We start from the raw sequence: 20,283 nt of genomic DNA, 5'->3' as shown, positions 1-20,283 counted from the left end.
CACTGCTTCAATGACCACCACAGTGGAATGACTTGAAAAGAAGCTATGCATCAGAGAACAAAGAGAAGCAGAAAAACTACTAAAAGAAGAAAGTTTAGAAAACAAAGATATGCCACACTGTCAATTGCTTCTGAGATGTTGAGATTCATGATTAATGATTCACTAAAAAATCATATCATATTGTTTTACAATCAAGTATACATACAGGGTTAAAAGGATTATATGATAATTTTTATTCAATGTTTAAGCATGGCTGGTGGAAAAAATCACTAAGACTAATAATAAATCACATCTTATAATGATGACTTGAGTGATAAATTATAATTCATAAGCTCATATGAATAAAAATATGTAAAGAAAACTGCACCACATTACACTAAAAGAATACTGAACATCATAGCTGTTCATTGAGCATTTAAAGAGCCATGACAAAGGCATGAAAAAAGGGGCATTTCCCTTCCCCTGTTAAGCACCTCAAAAGATTATATCCATCCATTTATCTATATCTCTGATGTCCGTTCCCTATAGCTCCCATCAAGAGTTGGCCACAACAAAAGAGTCTCCACTTATCTCTATTCTTACATGCCTTCCTCACATATACGATTCCATGCATTCTTCCACCCAACTTACCCATATCACATGTGGTCTTCCTGTCGCATCAACCCCATTAATTGTTCTATCATAAACTTGTAAACTCCCAAACTTTCATTCTTCCCACATTCCCAAATCATCTCAAAGTATTACGTTTTACTCACTCTACCACTCCACAATTTATTCCCTTTGCATTCCCTGCCATACCACTTTTCTCATACACCCCTTCATCTCTTTCTTCATTCCATCTAGTTACACCACATGCTCTTCTCAAATAGCTCATTTCCGTAGCCTAGATTCTTGACCTTTGTGATTCTTGCCATGTTCATGTTTCAGCTGCATAGGTCAGGGTTGGGAGGACTATGCTGTCCCTTAATCCTCTCTTCACCTTCATACTTACACCTCTACCCTTCATGATTAAGGGACCCAATGTCTTTTCCACCCTGTACTGCTCTCTCCTTTCATATCATCAAACTTACCCAAGACAGCTCCTAAATACTTAAATTCTCTCACCTCTTCCAGTCTTTCTCCCACCAATATCCAAAGCATAATTCAGTACACTTTCTTATTTCACTCTGTATGGTTTAACAAAACCTATACTTTCACTCTGTTTCCTTTCTAACATCATTACTTTATGTTTATTTGCATTTACCTTCAATTGCCTATGCTTACACACATCATAAAACCCACTTACAACTCTCTGTATCACCTCTTCAATTTTAGCAAACAACACAGTATCATCTGCAAACTAGCCTACCACTAGCCACCATATCTCACCACCACATTCCATCTCTGCACCTGTTTTCCCTAGTTTTGTTTTCATCTCTCTCATCACTCTTTCCATTAAATGTAAAAAAGTCATGCCTCACACCTACATGTATGCCAAAACTTTTGCTCCACTTTCCATCCACTCTTACATATGCATATCTTCCTCTATAGAAGGCTTTCGCACCATCCAACAGTTGTCTCCCTACCCCAGATATCTTTAACACATCCCATAAAGCATTCCACTCGACACCATCATAAGCTTTCTCTAGATCCATGAAAGCTGCATAAAACTTCTTACCTTTCACTAAATACTTTTCCAAGGTCATCTTTACCACAAAAATCTGATCCACACATCTACCTTTCCTAAATCCCTTTGCCCTTCACTTGTTCTGCATTCAGTCACTTCCATCACTCTATCAGTCAACATTCTTGCATCCACTTTTCATGGTATACTAAACGCTTATTCCCTTAAGATTGCTTAGCCCATTTTCCTTTGATTAAAGGAACAATAATAGCTTTCAGCCAATCCTCAAGTACAACCCTCTGTTTCGATGCTGAATTACGCATCAGATGTATCCACTCTATCACACTTTCTCCACCATACTTTATCATTTCAGCCATAATCCCATCTGCCTGAAGTGCCTTTCCTTCTTTCAGCCTATTATTGCCCTTCTTACCTCCATTTTTGCTATAGCTCTTGCACTTGTATCCTCTTCCTTCTATCTCCATACCCATGCTGCCTCACCTTCTCCCACATTCATCAGTTCTTCAAAATACCATGTCCATCTTCCTTTCACTTCCTTCTTTGGATTCAGCAACTCCCCTTCCCTACTTCTCACATTAACATTTCCACTCTTACATCCACCTCTTTCCTTTTTCACCTCCTTCCAGTATAGTTTCTTATCCCCAAACCTTTTGCTAAACTTCCAAAATCTTCATCTACTCTTCCTGTGCTTTCCTGTATCAGCTTTTTAACATTCTGCTTACATATTTTACATTCTTCCCTCCTCCTTTGCTGAACTTCCACTGGTACATTCCTAGTAAGCAATCTACCATATGCTTTTTTCTTCTCTTCCACAGCATTTCTAATCTCGCATGACCTTGTATCCAATTAATAATTCAACATCCTATAACAGTATTTCTCTAAACATTTTAAACAGCCCATTCACACACGACTGCATTCCTACATTCACTGCACTCCCATCTAAGCTTTCAGCTACCCCTCTTTCATACTCCTCCTTGCATTTTTTCTGTTTCATCATCTTGCTTGCCAACATTTTTACCTCTCCATTCTTCTTTACACCATATCTCCACTTCTCCCTGATCCTTATCACCACAAGAATTGCAAAATGGTCAGTCGCCAAAGAATCCTCTCACAACTCTAGCATCTAGCATAGCCTTTCTTAATCTTTCATCCACTGCCACAAAGTCAATCAAAGCCATTTGCTCTTCTCTTCCTTCATTCCTCATCCATATACATATATCTGTGGATCCCCTTGTGCTGAAAATAGGTGTTTGCAAGGAATAAACCCCTCTCAGCACAAATATCCACAAGATAACTTCCATTCTCATTTACTCCATGCACTCCCTTTTTTCCAACTATCTCACCAATTTCATCATGTTCCACTTTTGCACTCGTATCACTGAATATAACCACTTTTTTCTCATTCTCAAAATCATTTATAAAGTCATTAAAATTTCTCCAGAAAAGCTTCATTTCATCCTTATTTCATAAAGTCTTCATATTCACCAGCACATACACACATCCCATGCATACTTCATAATCCCAGTCTTTCCTTTCCTCCTCACTATTCTTGATCCATTCCATCCATGTTTTGTAACACCTTCCCACAATCTCAGTGATAGCAGAATTGCACATCCTACTTTCCCTCTTCCCTGAAAATTTTCACTCATTCCCATCTATAACACTAAAAAATATGTTTCCATTTTTACTATAATTATGAACATTACTAGCAAAATCAGTATCAGTATCAGAAGTAAAATACTTTGAAATCTTGACATCTGTTGCTGACTTCTTGTTCATTTCTCTCTTCACACTGTTACAGGAGACAGTAAAATCTTGTTTTTAAAAACTTTTTGAATAAAAATGCTTAATATGCAACATATTGATATTTTAATAATCACTTCCAAATGTGATACACTTCTATATAAACAGGGCAACATTACAACGGAGTTGAATTTTACAAAATTAGTGTTTGTGTTAAGAGGTATCAGAATATTACAAACACTGTTTCTATATATAATAAGAGATGGTCATACTGATGTTCTTACAGTAGCACTTCCCTGTGGTCAATGTTTTTGAAACTGTTAATGTGTACATGGTTAATAGGGATGTTCTTTTTTATGGTCAGCAGCAAGAGATTTGACTACTTGTCCCCCTTGCATAAGCTTCTAAGCTTTGACTTAATTATTTTCAGTTTTGAGATGGGGTGCTCCTCTGTGGCAGTATGCACAAGGTGGGCAACAGTGATTTTAAGCAAATCAAACAGAGCTGGAAACACAGTGTTGAGACTGATTTTCGTATACTTCAGCAGTACCTTGACATCATGCTTGGGGCATGGATATGCTTCATAGAAGACCTTTAGTTCCATTACAAACTTATCTTGTTTTTTGCCAAAAGCATAAAATCCACAAATAGTGGTATGTAATAACTTTGGCAATTTCGAATTTTGTCCCTCCCTCCTGTGAAGGAAGTGTAAGGCTTTCATAAAGCTTGGAATGAAGCTTGCAGGACTGTTCTCTGTCCTTTGAACATTCTTTGGGGCACTTGGGTAATTGTGTCCAATAAGATGAAGTAAACACCTCAAAGTAGTACTCTTCTATGGTTTAGAAGCAATAATACTCTGTAGCTGTAGTGAAGTGGTAGTTTGTGTGTATTCTCCATCACCTTGTTTGCCTATGGTTTTATGTTGGAAATTTTTTTTCTGCTTAATCTGCCTTTTCCTTAATATTTTCAAAGATAACTTTAAATTCCTCCTTTCTTGTTTGTTGTCTCAGCCTTTCCAACACTACATCCACCAGCTTGTGAGAGTGAGATGCTGCCAGGTAAAAGTCTTGATGATGAAGGGCATTTGAGACAAGTACATTTAAACAAAAAGTGGGGTTTTAATCTCTAATCACAGAAGAAATTCAAAAGTTGATGCACTTAAGAAGTACTAGAGCATTACCAGCTGGCTGGATCATGGGGATATGTTGCTGAAGGAAGGGCACCAATGCAGTAAAGACCTGTTACTTAGTTCTTGGTGTATTTTCTTGAAAAGCCCACCAAGAGTCTGAGAGCCTTTCATTTCCAAGATTTTTGTCCAAGATGCGTAGAAGTTAAGTTTAAGCAAATGCAGCTACAAGTTTCCAAATTTAGAAATAAGTGTGTATAGTTTAATCACCAGATTAAAAAATTGCACAAAATGGGAGCTTGACTTTGCAGCCTCTTTGAGAACTAAGTTCGAAGAGTGTGCATGGCAATGCACATAAAGAGCCTTTTCACTGTGCCAGAGTATTATGGATCGTAAGGTATACCTATGTTGGCTACCACACCATAACCTTAATCTTTGATGTTCTTAGACTCTATGCCACTCTCTTCAAGAAGTGACACCACTATACCTTCCAGTTCCTGACCAGTGGTTGACTGTACATTACAAACTTGAAATAAACCCTTTTAGTTCTGTATTGTGCACACATCTTACAGTAAAGGAAACCTGCTCATTGTAAGAGAAATTAGAGGTTTCATCAAGTAAAATGGAGCAGCATCTTTGATTTCTTGAGGGATTGTTATTCTTATTTGACCTGCCAAGGCCTTGATGATATTTTTTGTCTTGTTTGTAAGGAGAGACATCCATGGGCATCTCTGTATAGCTTGCATCCCTGTGACTAACATTCAGCTGCATTTTAATCACACTGTCAAGGAAATTACCTTTGTCTGATATTATAGCACCTTCATCATTACCCTTGAAAGCCATACTTTGCTCAGCCCAGTACAAAACCAAATCTATTAGCTGAGATAGAAGCTCTCTGTTTTACTGCTTTTCTTACTCTTGAATAATTTACAAATCATTATTAGTTATTCTAAAGGCTTTAACTAATGCATTCTTATGCATTCCACCTGCACATCAAAAATAAACCAGAACACAAATTTTTTAGTGCTTAGCACATTTTCTAACATATCATTTTCAAGACGGCACATTTTTAACAAAGATTATTTTCAGTCAGCTACAAAAATGTTATGGTAAGAAATAAGTGTTTAAGGAAAAGGGCATTTCTAAGTCATGGAGCAACAGGTGCCATTGAGCTTGCCTTACCCCTCTGCATGTGCCTGATAATTATTATACTAAACTTTCTTTTTTGTGTTGGAAGCATAAGTAATATTTTCTTTTGGTGATGGATAAGTAGATCATTTAAACAATAAAAGTGAAGCATTGGACAATAATAAAATTTTCCACTACAGACTTAGACAACTTTTGGTTAACCATCCCTAACCTACATTTATACCTCCTCTGAATTCAGATTGTTACCTACCCTTCTTTTCTTTCAAACTAATCGCCATTTCCCGCGTTAGCAAGGTATCGTTAAGAACAGAGGACTGGGCCTCACCTGGCCTTGTTCTCTGTTCCTTCTTTTGGGAAAAAAAAAAAAAAAACGAGAGGGGAGGATTTCCAGTCCCCCCGCTCCCTCCCCTTTTAGTCGCCTTCTACGACACGCAGGGAATACGTGGGAAGTAATCTTTCTCCCCTATCCCCAGGGATAACCTACCCTTCTATATATTTATAAATTTTTTTTAGGAGTATTGTGCACTACTTTTTGGAATGAACACTGATTATATATTATATGCTTTGAACTGTATCAAGTAGCTTGGTGACAAATTCTTTGTTTAAAAAGTGTCATAATAATATCTGGCTTGGTGTTAATCTACAAAGAAATTGGATATAACGGTCTTTGATGAAAACTGTTTTCCCCTACTCCAAAAGCTCTTCTAAAAGGTTTCCTATTTATCATTCCTTAGCAGTGTTGAGAATGCATCAATCAGATTCAGACTTACCTCAGCTAGTGGTACTCTGAGGATCCATGTGAAGGTGTTTGGATCAAAGATTGCACCTCCAACAATATTCCCATCTGGACGTACCAAGTATGGCTCCTGACTTATGTGGTATCTATCATTTGTGTCTAGTCTCAGTATCAAGTTCTGTCCTATTGTGAAGTCTACATTGAAGCTTGATCCTGCATACTTATCAGTGCCTTTGTAAACTTCTTCATGGATCTGCAGATTTGATTTGATTGCTGTTTAATTACATATATCTTAATCTTTCACAAGGACAGGAATGGGAATGTGATAATTTGAGCTGAAATATCGTAGGGATGCTTGTGGTGGTAACAGATGAGAGGGATAGAACGAACTGAACTGATATTATGGGGGGAAAAGGTGATGTGCTGTCAATGGGCTGAACTATGGCAGATAAAGAGGTGAAAATAAGCTATGGATGGGTCTCTAGCATTCAGCTATGGATAGTAAGCCCTGTTTTGGTATATTATACATGACAGCTAGGGAATGGGAGTGTAATTACAGCTAATGTTTGTTTGTTCCTTATGATACCTCAATCAGGCAGGAAGGGCAGTTATTTATAAAACAAATATTTCATAGTAATCAGATGTCCAAAAATAGTATGATATTGAATATACTATTTTCTAATTGTTCAGGAGTTCTAAATGTCATCATATCCTCAGAGGTACTGCATAACAGGTTGGGATCTTACCGTGACTGTCGTGTTACTACGGGGTGGTGGTGGTTGGTAGGTAAGGGCACCATGAAAGGCATCCTCCAGCATGTGGCCTTCATCAATATCATTAACTGTGAATGTTTTACCTCCAGTCATTTGTGCAACTTTTTCTAATTTTGGATCTGCTTCTGCCCTAAGGAATACAACATAATTGATATTAATTTCTTTTGTTTTTCAAAGCAAAACTGTACACAATTTTCCCTTTATGCTACAACAGATATATGACTCTTACGTGTCTAGGATGAAACACAATATTCACCCAAAAGCTACGGTGATGACACGCACACCAGAGTTGAGAACATCTGGTAGGATGTCTGCAATTCTAGGGTTCTCATTTTCTTCACCATCAGTAATCAGCAGAATAATAGGGTTATTCACATGTGTCAGAATCTGAAAATATATGATAAATTGGACTTATTACATTATTACTTCTTGTCCAAATATTTAGGCTAACCATTTTTTTTTAGTAAAGTAAGAACCATTTCCAACACTTTTTTCCTCATAAATAGTCAAAAATTCTCAAATCAAATCTATATATCTCAAAGAACCTTCAAAAGAGTCAGTATTTAAACCTAATCAGAGTTACAGGGACAATAACAGAATGGTGATGAGGATTATCATTATTTATTCAAATCAAATCTATGCATCTCAAAAAATCTTAGTCAATACCTAACCCTAATCAGAGTAACAGGGAGGATAACAGAATGGTCATGAAAGTTATCAAGATTATTTATATAAATTCATTCTAGATTCCATTACTCCATGACTCTCAACTTTTAATTACTTCCGTGTTAATGTACTATCTCCTTGACTTCATTAATCATTGTGATTTCACCATCCCAAGGGTTTTACCAGCAAGGCTTCAACCCCTTTTGCCTCAAGTAACCCCATGAGTTGAAGTTTAAAGGGGTTTACTGTTCCAGATCTTTATTGTTTATGGTTTTACTATACTGTCTATGGATTTACTACTCTCTATGATGTGATCATTTAGCTATGTTTGAACACTTTTACTCATCTACAGTTAGCAGTGGGAGGGACATGGGAAGGGGTTGACTGAATTGGAGATGGAAGGATGGAGTGAAAGAGATTTTGAGTGTACATGGGATAGAGTGAATCTGAGCAATGTGGTATCCAGGAGACAATGTGCTATCAATGGACTGAACCAGGGTATATGAAGCAGTCATGGGAGACCACAGAAAGGTCTGGGAGGACAGTATGTGGATAGGAGGCTATGGTTTTGGTTCATTACACATGACAGCTTGAGAATGTATGTGAGCAAATGGGGCCATTACTTTGCCTGTTCCTGGTGCTGTGTTAGTAATATGAGAAACAGCATGAATCCAGCTGGCACCCTCCAGTCACCTTGAATGGACAGCCTTTCTCACTGAGCAAAACACCAACCATTCCAGTCATCAAATACAGTACACACATGACACTCACTCCCAGACCAATAACATCAACAGAAAAGCAACACTAACTAGCGTTTGATCTGGATAAGAAAAAGAATCCAACAACATTGTATACAAACAATTCACTGATCCACTATGATTTATGCCTCACCTGCCTGGTCTTCCACCCTCTCAAAAGCAATTTGGGGAGCTCAGGTTGTGGACAGAGGGCTATGGTGCTGGTGCATTACACATGACAGCTTCCAAGTCGATGTAAGTGAATGTCTGTTCCTGGTGCTTCCTCAATAATATGGGAAACAGCATGAATCCACTTCACACCTTCCAGTCACCTTGAACAAACAGCCTCTTCCACTGAACAAAACACCAACCATTCTAGGCATCACATGTGACACACATGACATTTACTCCCTACAATAATAATCAACACAAAAGTAAAAGATTTGGATATGAAAAAAAATCCCTCAACATCTATACAAACAATTCATAAGTTCCACTTTATAATATGCCTCATCTGCCTGCTCCTCCATCCTCTCTAAAGCAAATATAATGTTTTAACAATGTTTTAACATATCCCAAAATGCCCATAATGTAACTACCATAAAGAAGACTCTAAACACATACTGCATAATTGCCCTGCATTCTCTGATGAAGCCAGTGAAAATGCTATGTTTTCTCTAGATGAACTAGAGGCTGTGCAATCAGAGGAAAATTTTGTTGACAGTATTGGTCTCAGAGAACTGAATGAGCATTACCTGATTTTCATATAGAGGAAAGGAAACAAGTGCACACTGAATCTCCTGGAATAACATCAAAAGCTGTTCAGGCCGAAAGTGGAGAGGAGGAGAGAAAAAAACCCAGACTGATTAGATTAAAGAACAGGTTCTAGTGTGCATCTTTAAATGACAGAGTTGTTGAAAACTGTCCAATTCATCAACTCTCCCTGGCTAATTTCAAAACTTGATCCACTTGCCATATACCAAAATGGTGATTCACTTTTCTTCTTCTATTGGTATTACATTGGTCTTTGCTTCCAGGAGCTGGCTACTTGTGTGCCCTCTCCACTAGCTAGACCACACAACACTTGGCAAGCCTTTAAGCCATGTGATTACTTTGTGGCTGCTGGCAACTCAAGGATGGGCCATTCTGATAAATGTTTCCCTACACCTTGAAGCTTTGGAACTCTTTACCTTATCATGTCTTTCCCAATAACTATGACCTGGCACTTTAAGAAAAAATAGGTTTTTCACTTCCTCCAAAATTCATGAATACTTCTCCTTGTCTCTTCTTTTTTCCTTTCATTAATTAATGTCTAGCTTCGATGTGGGCTTTTGTCTGACTGGATACTCAAATGTTATGAGAGAAAACTCTGAAGCAGATCAGCAGAGTATTGAGAGAGAAAGAGGAACATAGATCCAGGGAGACAAACAATGGTGCACAAGAACTTGAGCAAAGAGATTGAGAGAAAGTAATATGCACTGCTAGAGATGAAGCAGCCGAGGAAGTATATGGGTTAGCTGATGGGAAAAGTACAGAGTACATAAATCATGATTATTTTTGGATTGGAAGATCATACACTAGATATGGAAGACAAAAAAAAGGAGGAAATGCTCATTAAAAGAGTGCTGGAGGCTATGGGAATGCCAGAAGTGACTTCAGTGATAAAGGAAAGGAAAAGAATTGGAGGTTATTCCCAAGATGATGTCTGGCAATCAGTTATGGTTGAATCTGACATGGAGTCATATTGGAAGTATTGAGAAAAGCTGAGAATCTCAGAGGCACGGCAGCCCCTCTAAAACTGCAGAGGGAAAGAGTGTTAGGAGACTGTAATGTTAGTGGTAAAGAACTGGAATTTACAGATCATGTAAGGGTAAGTGCACCTGATATTACTGAAGTCATGGAAACTAAGCTTACCATAGAGATCAGCTCTCACTTGTTCCACCCAGAAGGATACATGATACCAAGAATGGAAAAGAAGGTAAAGATGTGGGAGGATTAACAACTAATAAAAGGGAGCCTGAACTTTTGAGAAACAGTGGAGGATAGCCAATTCAGACAGTACATAATGGGAATAGTTACTATTGTAAAGAAAAGTACTGTATTAGTATATAATCCTCCAAAGAACTCAGTGAACCTGAACAAATACACAGTGATAACAATGAAGGAACAATCAGAATAGTACATAAAAGCAGTGAAACACTCACTCCTTAGAGATGTTATAGTACTGGTAAAGGGGATTTCAATTATAAAGGGACAAATGGGGGAATTTAGATTCCCATTGTGATTGGTATTCATGGAGACAAGTTTTTAGGGTGTATAAAGGAAAATTTCTTTTACCGGCAGTCATGGAGCATACTAGGAAAGACTAGGATGGGAAGGACTGATAAGCCATCATTGGACCTTATCTTCACCCATACTAGCATGGATATTGATAACATTATATATGATACACCAGTTGGAAGAAGTGATCATGTAATGCTCGTCTGAATGTATGGTAAAAGAGGACATCAAAAGAGCAGAGACAAGACAGAAAATAAAAAGATTTAATTATTATAACTACACAAACCTAAATCATTTCTTTGATAACATAGATTGGGAAATGGAACTCATTAACTAGGAACCAAGATATTGCATTGAGAGGTTCTCTGAAATTTACAGTAAAGTATAAGGTATGGGTATCTCTAGCCTCATCAAATCAGAAGGAACAGTATGAATAAGGAAGGAATGGTTTAATGAAAGATGTCTCATAACAAGGGAACTTTGAGATGTGCATTGGCAGAGATATATATAGTACTCTTGCCAGCTCACATTTGCAGGCTATAAGAGCCTGGAATAAGTATAGCAGGATAAGAAAAGAGGGAAAAAGAAGCTTTGAAAAAAATATTGCGAACAACACAGCTGAAAATCCAAAACTATCCAAAAAATTCATCAGGAGCCAGTTTTCAATTAAGGAACAGCTGATCTGGCTAAGGAATTAATGGAGAGATATTGAAGGGGATGATATAAGGCTGTGTGACGAACTGAATAGGGAGTTCAGAAGTGTTATCCAAGTGGAAGACATGATAGCCCCAACACCAGTAAATGGAATGGGGAGGAGGTTCAGGAAAAGATTTCAGTAAACCCTCAATTCACCAGACTAATAGGGGGAGGGAGGTGTCCAGTAATGTCAAACAGTAAATGAAATAAAACCTATGGGCCATTTTTTTAATACAATATACAATAATACAATAAACAGTTCAAACACTTTCTTTTAACTCCTCTATCACTTGATGCCATTTTGAATTGTAAGGATTGCAAAATCACATTTTTTTTTATACAACCTGACCGCACAATAGCTTGAGGCACACTGAGACCGAAACAGAAAGAGTATACCCCATGTTACCAAAAGCAAGTGCGATATGAAATGTGCATGGTGTGGTGTTTGAATTTTTTTAATTTTCTAAATTTAATCAATGTAATATTATTTGCCCAGTCCATTAAATCCAAAATCCATTATATCAGGGTACGTTAAATCAAGTGTTTCCTGTATTAGAAAGCAAGTGGATGACTTTCTGGGGATAAGAAATTTCATAAGTGAGAAACAGTATGGTTTTAAGGAAAGGTCATGTTTTTAGAGGTTTAAGAGAGAGTGAGTTCAGTCCTGGACAAATGGGAAGGCTAGCTAGATTATCCAGAAAGCCAGAAGGCATTTGACACTGTAAACAATAACCAGCACTACAAAACACCAGGTGGTTAGTATAATAATTACTGTGGCACAGTGCACATGCAATTTGAAATGTTTTTCCGTTTTTTTTTCCCTTTTTTTTTTTTTTTTTTTTTTTTTTTTTTTTTTTTAGATACTGGAAGGTTGCCAAACGAAACTGAAAAATATATGTTGGCTTAAACATTTCATTATCTTGAATTATGGATAACAGAAGTTTTACTGTAATTAAGTTAGAGAGTAAATATATTTCTTGCTCCCTTACCTTTTTAACTGCAACATATAATCCTGCTCCAATACTGGTTCCACCATCTGCTTTCGTCTCAATTGAGTCTGCAAGAGCTTTGCGTGAAGCATCATCTGTGATCTGAGCCAGCCGATGTACCAGACTGGCCCTTTTGCTGTTTCATAGATTTTTTGTTACTTATTGAAAAAGGAAGACAATAATATTTTATAAGAAGTTTGTGCATTTATAATGGCTAAGTTTAATACTGTACAGTAAAGTATGGTGATATATGCAAATACCACTTCAAACAACTCATTCACTGTAAATCACTTCACTGCTAAGAAATACAATATGTTTATTTACTTCAAATTACTTCAAAAGACATACTTAAATTTAATAATTGCAACATAGCTGCCTGCAGCCACTTCGTGCAAGAGCCATCTTCGTGCTGTTTTCCGTAGCTTGTGAATACGGTAGCGGTCATTCATGCTACCTGAGTAGTCTAATACTAATGCATAGTTAGCATCAGTATGTTGCACAACTTGTATGTCTGGGTCCACATACCTCTCTGTTGGAGGATTCCTTAAAAAACAAAAAACAAATATCTTAGGCTAAACAAACATCATCCATTCAAAACAGTATCATTAAGAATTACTGAAGCATCCCTTATGTATGCATCTGAAGAAAGCATATGTTAGGGTTCACAGAGGTGTTTTGTGAAAGGTGTTATGAATATATGGTAGGGGAGGAAAGCTATCAAAAGCACTGGAGATTTTTTATCAAGGGAGTCAGTAAGGCATGTATGCAAAAAGGTAGAGAGGAAGGTGGGCAGTTCTAGTTGAAGGTAGGTCTGATGCAGGGATGTCATACCATGGCTGCTAAGTTGTTTATGGATGAGGTGGTAAGGGAGGTAAACGCAAGAGTCTTGGAGAGAGGGGCTGGTATACAGTCTTTTGGGGGTTGGGTGGCTTGGGAGTTAATTCAGTTGTTGTTTGTTGATGACATGGCAATGGTGGTGGATTCAAGCGAGAAACTGCAGAAGTTGGTGTTCTGGTTTGGGAGAGTGGGTGAAAGGAGAAAGTTGAGACTAAATATGAATAAAAGCAAAGCTGCTAGGTTTAGCAGTGCAAGGAGGCAGGTTAGTTATTAGCATGGAACACATGGTAAGTAATAGGATGAGTGGGAGGCAAAGGTTCTAGGAGCATTAAGGAATGTATGGAAAGAGTTCACAAGCCAGGAAGGCAAAAATGGGTATGTTTGAAGGTATAGTTGTCCCAACAGTGTTGTATGAATGTGATGTGATGCATGGGTTTGAAGACACTATGTGGTGTGAAAAAAGCTGATCAAGTAAGTGATTATAAGGTAACAGACAGTAATGGTAATAAGAAGAGTATAGTTGACAGAACCAAAGAATGGTTCAGACATATGGAAAAAATCAGTGAGGAGCGGTTGACAAAGAGGATGAGTGTGTCAGAAGTGGAAGGAACAGAGAGATGGGAGGGTAGACAAAACTGGAGTTGGATAGATAGGGTGAATAAGATTTTGAGTGCCTGGGGCTTGAACATGCAGAAAATGAGAGGTATGCATGGGAGTGATATGGTATATAAGATGTAACTTGTTCTCACTGGACTGAACCAGGGCATGTGAAGCAGCCAGGGGAAACCATGTGTGGCCTGCTTGTGGATAGAGGTCTGTGATTTCAGTGCATTACATATGGTGAAAGGATGGACTTGAGTGAATAAGCCTTTTTTCATCTGTTCCTGGCATTACCTCACTAATGTGGGGAATGGTAAATACTAATAAAAAAAAAAAAAAAGAACCCATGGAAATCATTGGTGACATTCAATATTGATTATTTATATGAAATACTGGTTAACTGTTTTTGTAAGGCTGAAAATTATTTCCATATTTCTTAAGGTAACACTATTGTTTGCTAAAGGCAGAACAAATGTTTATTTGCTTCTTGGTAAGTATACCATGGCAAAATTATAACCATGTGAAATTGAAAAATTCAGAGGAAAGCATGCCAAATCCCAGAATACAACGATAGACATACCAACTGTTCATCCTGCCCTAAGGGCTAGTCAGTAAACTGGGTACTTGGCTTAGGCTAAGGTATATACTGATATAAAGCATCAATGAGATCACCTGCATTGGGACATTCAGTTCCCTGTACCACATAAAATGGGGGAAAACTAGGCAGAGTACTTACATAAAACATGTCAACGATATGTACATACATATGGTAAAAGAGTATTTTTGGATAGGTGCAATAAACTTCTTTTTCTTTTCTTTCTTCTTTTCTTTCAAACTATTCGCCATTTCCCGCATTAGCGAGGTAGCGTTAAGAACAGAGGACTGGGCCTTGAGGGAATACCCTCACCTGGCCCAATTCTCTGTTCCTTCTTTTGGAAAATTAAAAAAAAAAACGAGAGGGGAGGATTTCCAGCCCCCCGCTCCCTCCCCTTTTAGTCGCCTTCTACGACACGCAGGGAATACGTGGGAAGTATTCTTTCTCCCCTATCCCCAGGGATAATAAACTTCTAAAATGATAAATATGACACATATCTTGGTAGGGTTTGTTAAGAAGCATGAATTTGAGAAAAATTTGCTAATAATCATGGTAGCCCCAATTCATGATAATTTAACCTTTACTAAGGTAAATGACAGGAATGTTGCTAGCAATTGAAAAATTACAAAAACATGAATGAGGCCAGACCAATGGAAATTTCTCAAAATCCTTCACCTGTAATGTCATATAGGTTCACACAAAGAGTGGTAAGACCAACACATATGGACAAATCCACACTAGAATAATTTTCCTACCTAGACTTACCAGGAGAAGCTAGTTTACTCACATGTCCACTAGAATAACTGTTAACCATAAATGAATGAACTTTCTTTTCTGGTGATAACACCACAGGTGAGAAGTCACCTTCAAGGAGGCTGCCTCATCATAAGAAGAGAAAGAGTACAGCATCAGTGAGGACTTTTTACTCCAAAGGAGTTCACCTTACCTTGTACCAAGTAAGGTATAGCCTTGAAGTTGTAACAGCCCCATATAAAGGGTCTTAGGGTTACATATATGTTTTTCCATACATATCTGCCATTTCCCATGATAGCAGGATAGTGTCAGGAACAGACAAAGAACAGCCGCATTCATTCACATTCACTCTCTAGATGTTATGTATAATGCACTGAAACAATTGCCTCCTATCCACCATCAGGCCCCATAAACTTTTTCCCCTTACTGCTGAACAAAAACTAAAATAAAGTGCAAGGGGAACATTTCAGTCAAATTCAGGTTGTACATTGACTAAAAAGAAAAAATAACATCATTGACCAAATTTTGCAATGACTGCACTTTTTACATACAATGAAGTCACAAATAATAAGTATCTCAGAGGATGTAAGTAACAAAAACAACTTAGAATGAAATGGGACAAGCAGTACAGTAGATGACACAAACTGTAAAGAAATTCTCAGTAGCAACATTGCAAAAATAACACTTGTTTTCTAATAGTTTAAAACAGAATTATTGTAAAACTGGTACCACACATGAAATAAGTAACTCCCTGAATAGTATGATACTTAGAAAACAAGGGATTAATAGTAAAAAAAGAATGGAAGAAGAAACTAAGAAGTACAAGAAGCAGAAACAGAGTTGAGCAATTAGAGAAAATAAGAAATGCGGATAGAGAAATGATGGAATCTTAAAGAAAGGATCAAAGACTAAATGAAAAGAAAGTTATTAAAAGAATTATTCGCATAAACATACAAAAATGGAAAAAAAATCAGAAATTGTCCCTTTTAAGGAATGTAATAGCTATGTAAAGGACTCCATAAAATCTGACGAAAGTTAATGAACCAATATGTCAATATATAGTACAAGAGAGGTTGAAAAAATAGTTATGTATTTATAATACATAATCACTGTCTCCTGCATTGGCAAGGTAGTGCCAGGAAACAGATGAAGAAATGGCCCATCCACTCATATATATATATATTTTATTTATTTTATTATACTTTGTCGCTGTCTCCCGCGTTTGCGAGGTAGCGCAAGGAAACAGACGAAAGAAATGGCCCAACCCCCCCCATAGACATGTATATACATACGTCCACACACACAAATATACATACCTACACAGCTTTCCATGGTTTACCCCAGACGCTTCACATGCCTTGCTTCAATCCACTGACAGCACGTCAACCCCGGTATACCACATCGCTCCAATTCACTCTATTCCTTGCCCTCCTTTCACCCTCCTGCATGTTCAGGCCCCGATCACACAAAATCTTTTTCACTCCATCTTTCCACCTGCAATTTGGTCTCCCTCTTCTCCTTGTTCCCTCCACCTCCGACACATATATCCTCTTGGTCAATCTTTCCTCACTCATCCTCTCCATGTGCCCAAACCACTTCAAAACACCCTCTTCTGCTCTCTCAACCACGCTCTTTTTATTTCCACACATCTCTCTCACCCTTACGTTACTCACTCGATCAAACCACCTCACACCACACATTGTCCTCAAACATCTCATTTCCAGCACATCCATCCTCCTGCGCACAACTCTATCCATAGCCCACGCCTCGCAACCATACAACATTGTTGGAACCACTATTCCTTCAAACATACCCATTTTTGCTTTCCGAGATAATGTTCTCGACTTCCACACATTCTTCAAGGCCCCCAGGATTTTCGCCCCCTCCCCCACCCTATGATCCACTTCCGCTTCCATGGTTCCATCCGCTGCCAGATCCACTCCCAGATATCTAAAACACTTCACTTCCTCCAGTTTTTCTCCATTCAAACTCACCTCCCAATTGACTTGACCCTCAACCCTACTGTACCTAATAACCTTGCTCTTATTCACATTTACTCTTAACTTTCTTCTTCCACACACTTTTCCAAACTCAGTCACCAGCTTCTGCAGTTTCTCACATGAATCAGCCACCAGCGCTGTATCATCAGCGAACAACAACCGACTCACTTCCCAAGCTCTCTCATCCCCAACAGACTTCATACTTGCCCCTCTTTCCAAAACTCTTGCATTTACCTCCCTAACAACCCCATCCATAAACAAATTAAACAACCATGGAGACATCACACACCCCTGCCGCAAACCTACATTCACTGAGAACCAATCACTTTCCTCTCTTCCTACACGTACACATGCCTTACATCCTCGATAAAAACTTTTCACTGCTTCTAACAACTTGCCTCCCACACCATATATTCTTAATATATATATATATATACATATATATATATGTGTGTGTGTGTGTGGGTGTGTGTGTGTGTGTGTGTGTGTGTGTGTGTATATGTATATTATCCCTGGGGATAGGGGTGAAAGAATACTTCCCACGCATTCCTCGCGTGTCGTAGAAAGCGACTAGAGGGGACGGGAGCGGGGGGCCAGAAATCCTCCCCTCCTTGTATTTTTTTTTTAACTTTCTAAAAATGTGAAACAGAAGAAGGAGTCACGCGGGGAGTGCTCATCCTCCTCGAAGGCTCAGAGTGGGGTGCCTAAATGTGTGTGGATGTAACCAAGATGTGAAAAAAGGGGAGATAGGTAGTATGTTTGAGGAAAGGAACCTGGATGTTTTGGCTCTGAGTGAAACGAACCTCAAGGGTAAAGGGGAAGAGTGGTTTGGGAATGTCTTGGGAGTAAAGTCAGGGGTTAGTGAGAGGACAAGAGCAAGGGAAGGAGTAGCAGTACTCCTGAAACAGGAGTTGTGGGAGTATGTGATAGAATGTAAGAAAGTAAATTCTCGATTGATATGGGTAAAACTGAAAGTTGATGGAGAGAGATGGGTGATTATTGGTGCATATGCACCTGGGCATGAGAAGAAAGATCATGAGAGGCAAGTGTTTTGGGAGCAGCTGAATGAGTGTGTTAGTGGTTTTGATGCGCGAGACCCGGTTATAGTGATGGGTGATTTGAATGCAAAGGTGAGTAATGTGGCAGTTGAGGGAATGATTGGTATACATGGGGTGTTCAGTGTTGTAAATGGAAATGGTGAAGAGCTTGTAGATTTATGTGCTGAAAAAGGACTGATGATTGGGAATACCTGGTTTAAAAAGCGAGATATACATAAGTATACTTATGTAAGTAGGAGAGATGGCCAGAGAGCGTTATTGGATTACGTGTTAATTGACAGGCGCGCGAAATAGAGACTTTTGGATGTTAATGTGCTGAGAGGTGCAACTGGAGGGATGTCTGATCATTATCTTGTGGAGGCTAAGGTGAAGATTTGTAAGGGTTTTCAGAAAAGAAGAGTGAATGTTGGGGTCAAGAGGGTGGTGAGAGTAAGTGAGCTTGGGAAGGAGACTTGTGTGAGGAAGTACCAGGAGAGACTGAGTACCGAATGGAAAAAGGTGAGAACAATGGAAGTAAGGGGAGTGGGGGAGGAATGGGATGTATTTAGGGAATCAGTGATGGATTGCGCAAAAGATGCTTGTGGCATGAGAAGAGTGGGAGGTGGGTTGATTAGAAAGGGTAGTGAGTGGTGGGATGAAGAAGTAAGAGTATTAGTGAAAGAGAAGAGAGAGGCATTTGGACGATTTTTGCTGGGAAAAGGTGCAATTGAGTGGGAGACGTATAAAAGAAAGAGACAGGAGGTCAAGAGAAAGGTGCAAGAGGTGAAAAAAAGGGCAAATGAGAGTTGGGGTGAGAGAGTATCATTAAATTTTAGGGAGAATAAAAAGATGTTCTGGAAGGAGGTAAATAAAGTGCGTAAGACAAGGGAGCAAATGGTAACTTCAGTGAAGGGCGCAAATGGGGAGGTGATAACAAGTAGTGGTGATGTGAGAAGGAGATGGAGTGAGTATTTTGAAGGTTTGTTGAATGTGTTTGATGATAGAGTGGCAGATATAGGGTGTTTTGGTCGAGGTGGTGTGCAAAGTGAGAGGGTTAGGGAAAATGATTTGGTAAACAGAGAAGAGGTAGTAAAAGCTTTGCGGAAGATGAAAGCCGGCAAGGCAGCAGGGTTTGGATGGTATTGCAGTGGAATTTATTAAAAAAGGGGGTGACTGTATTGTTGACTGGTTGGTAAGGTTATTTAATGTATGTATGACTCATGGTGAGGTGCCTGAGGATTGGCGGAATGCGTGCATTGTGCCATTGTACAAAGGCAAAGGGGATAAGAGTGAGTGCTCAAATTACAGAGGTATAAGTTTGTTGAGTATTCCTGGTAAATTATATGGGAGGGTATTGATTGAGAGGGTGAAGGCATGTACAGAGCATCAGATTTGGGAAGAGCAGTGTGGTTTCAGAAGTGGTAGAGGATGTGTGGATCAGGTGTTTGCTTTGAAGAATGTATGTGAGAAATACTTAGAAAAGCAAATGGATTTGTATGTAGCATTTATGGATCTGGAGAAGGCATATGATAGAGTTGATAGAGATGCTCTGTGGAAGGTATTAAGAATATATGGTGTGGGAGGCAAGTTGTTAGAAGCAGTGAAAAGTTTTTATTGAGGATGTAAGGCATTTGTACGTGTAGGAAGAGAGGGAAGTGATTCGTTCTCAGTGAATGTAGGTTTGCGGCAGGGTTGTGTGATGTCTCCATGGTTGTTTAATTTGTTTATGGATGGGGTTGTTAGGGAGGTGAATGCAAGAGTTTTGGAAAGAGGGGCAAGTATGAAGTCTGTTGGGGATGAGAGAGCTTGGGAAGTGAGTCAGTTGCTGTTCGCTGATGATACAGCGCTGGTGGCTGATTCATGTGAGAAACTGCAGAAGCTGGTGACTGAGTTTGGTAAAGTGTGTGAAAGACGAAAGTTAAGAGTAAATGTGAATAAGAGC

At 38.7% G+C, this 20,283-nt stretch overlaps 2 protein-coding genes across 4 annotated transcripts in view; one reads left to right on the top strand and one right to left on the bottom strand.

Moving 5' to 3' along the window:
• The window catches only part of pch2 (pachytene checkpoint 2 protein), a 429,043-nt gene that overhangs the window by 126,003 nt on the left and 282,757 nt on the right, over positions 1 to 20,283 (top strand). The gene's annotated exons all lie outside the window — the stretch shown is intronic.
• Positions 1 to 20,283, bottom strand: part of LOC139754612 (calcium-activated chloride channel regulator 1-like) — a 237,715-nt gene that overhangs the window by 111,771 nt on the left and 105,661 nt on the right. For both annotated transcript variants that reach the window (XM_071672059.1, XM_071672060.1), the window contains exons 8-12: positions 12,868 to 13,062; positions 12,520 to 12,655; positions 7,408 to 7,538; positions 7,125 to 7,281; positions 6,413 to 6,631 (exon numbers count right to left, since the gene is read on the bottom strand). In XM_071672059.1, the coding sequence (XP_071528160.1) occupies positions 6,413 to 6,631; positions 7,125 to 7,281; positions 7,408 to 7,538; positions 12,520 to 12,655; positions 12,868 to 13,062 (838 nt within the window). The remainder of the gene's footprint in view (positions 1 to 6,412; positions 6,632 to 7,124; positions 7,282 to 7,407; positions 7,539 to 12,519; positions 12,656 to 12,867; positions 13,063 to 20,283) is intronic.

This window comes from Panulirus ornatus, chromosome 17 (assembly GCF_036320965.1).
Source record: "Panulirus ornatus isolate Po-2019 chromosome 17, ASM3632096v1, whole genome shotgun sequence".
NCBI lineage: Eukaryota > Metazoa > Arthropoda > Malacostraca > Decapoda > Palinuridae > Panulirus > Panulirus ornatus.
The sequence above is the reverse complement of the archived record's forward strand: the minus strand, read 5'-3'. Positions and strand labels throughout refer to the sequence as shown.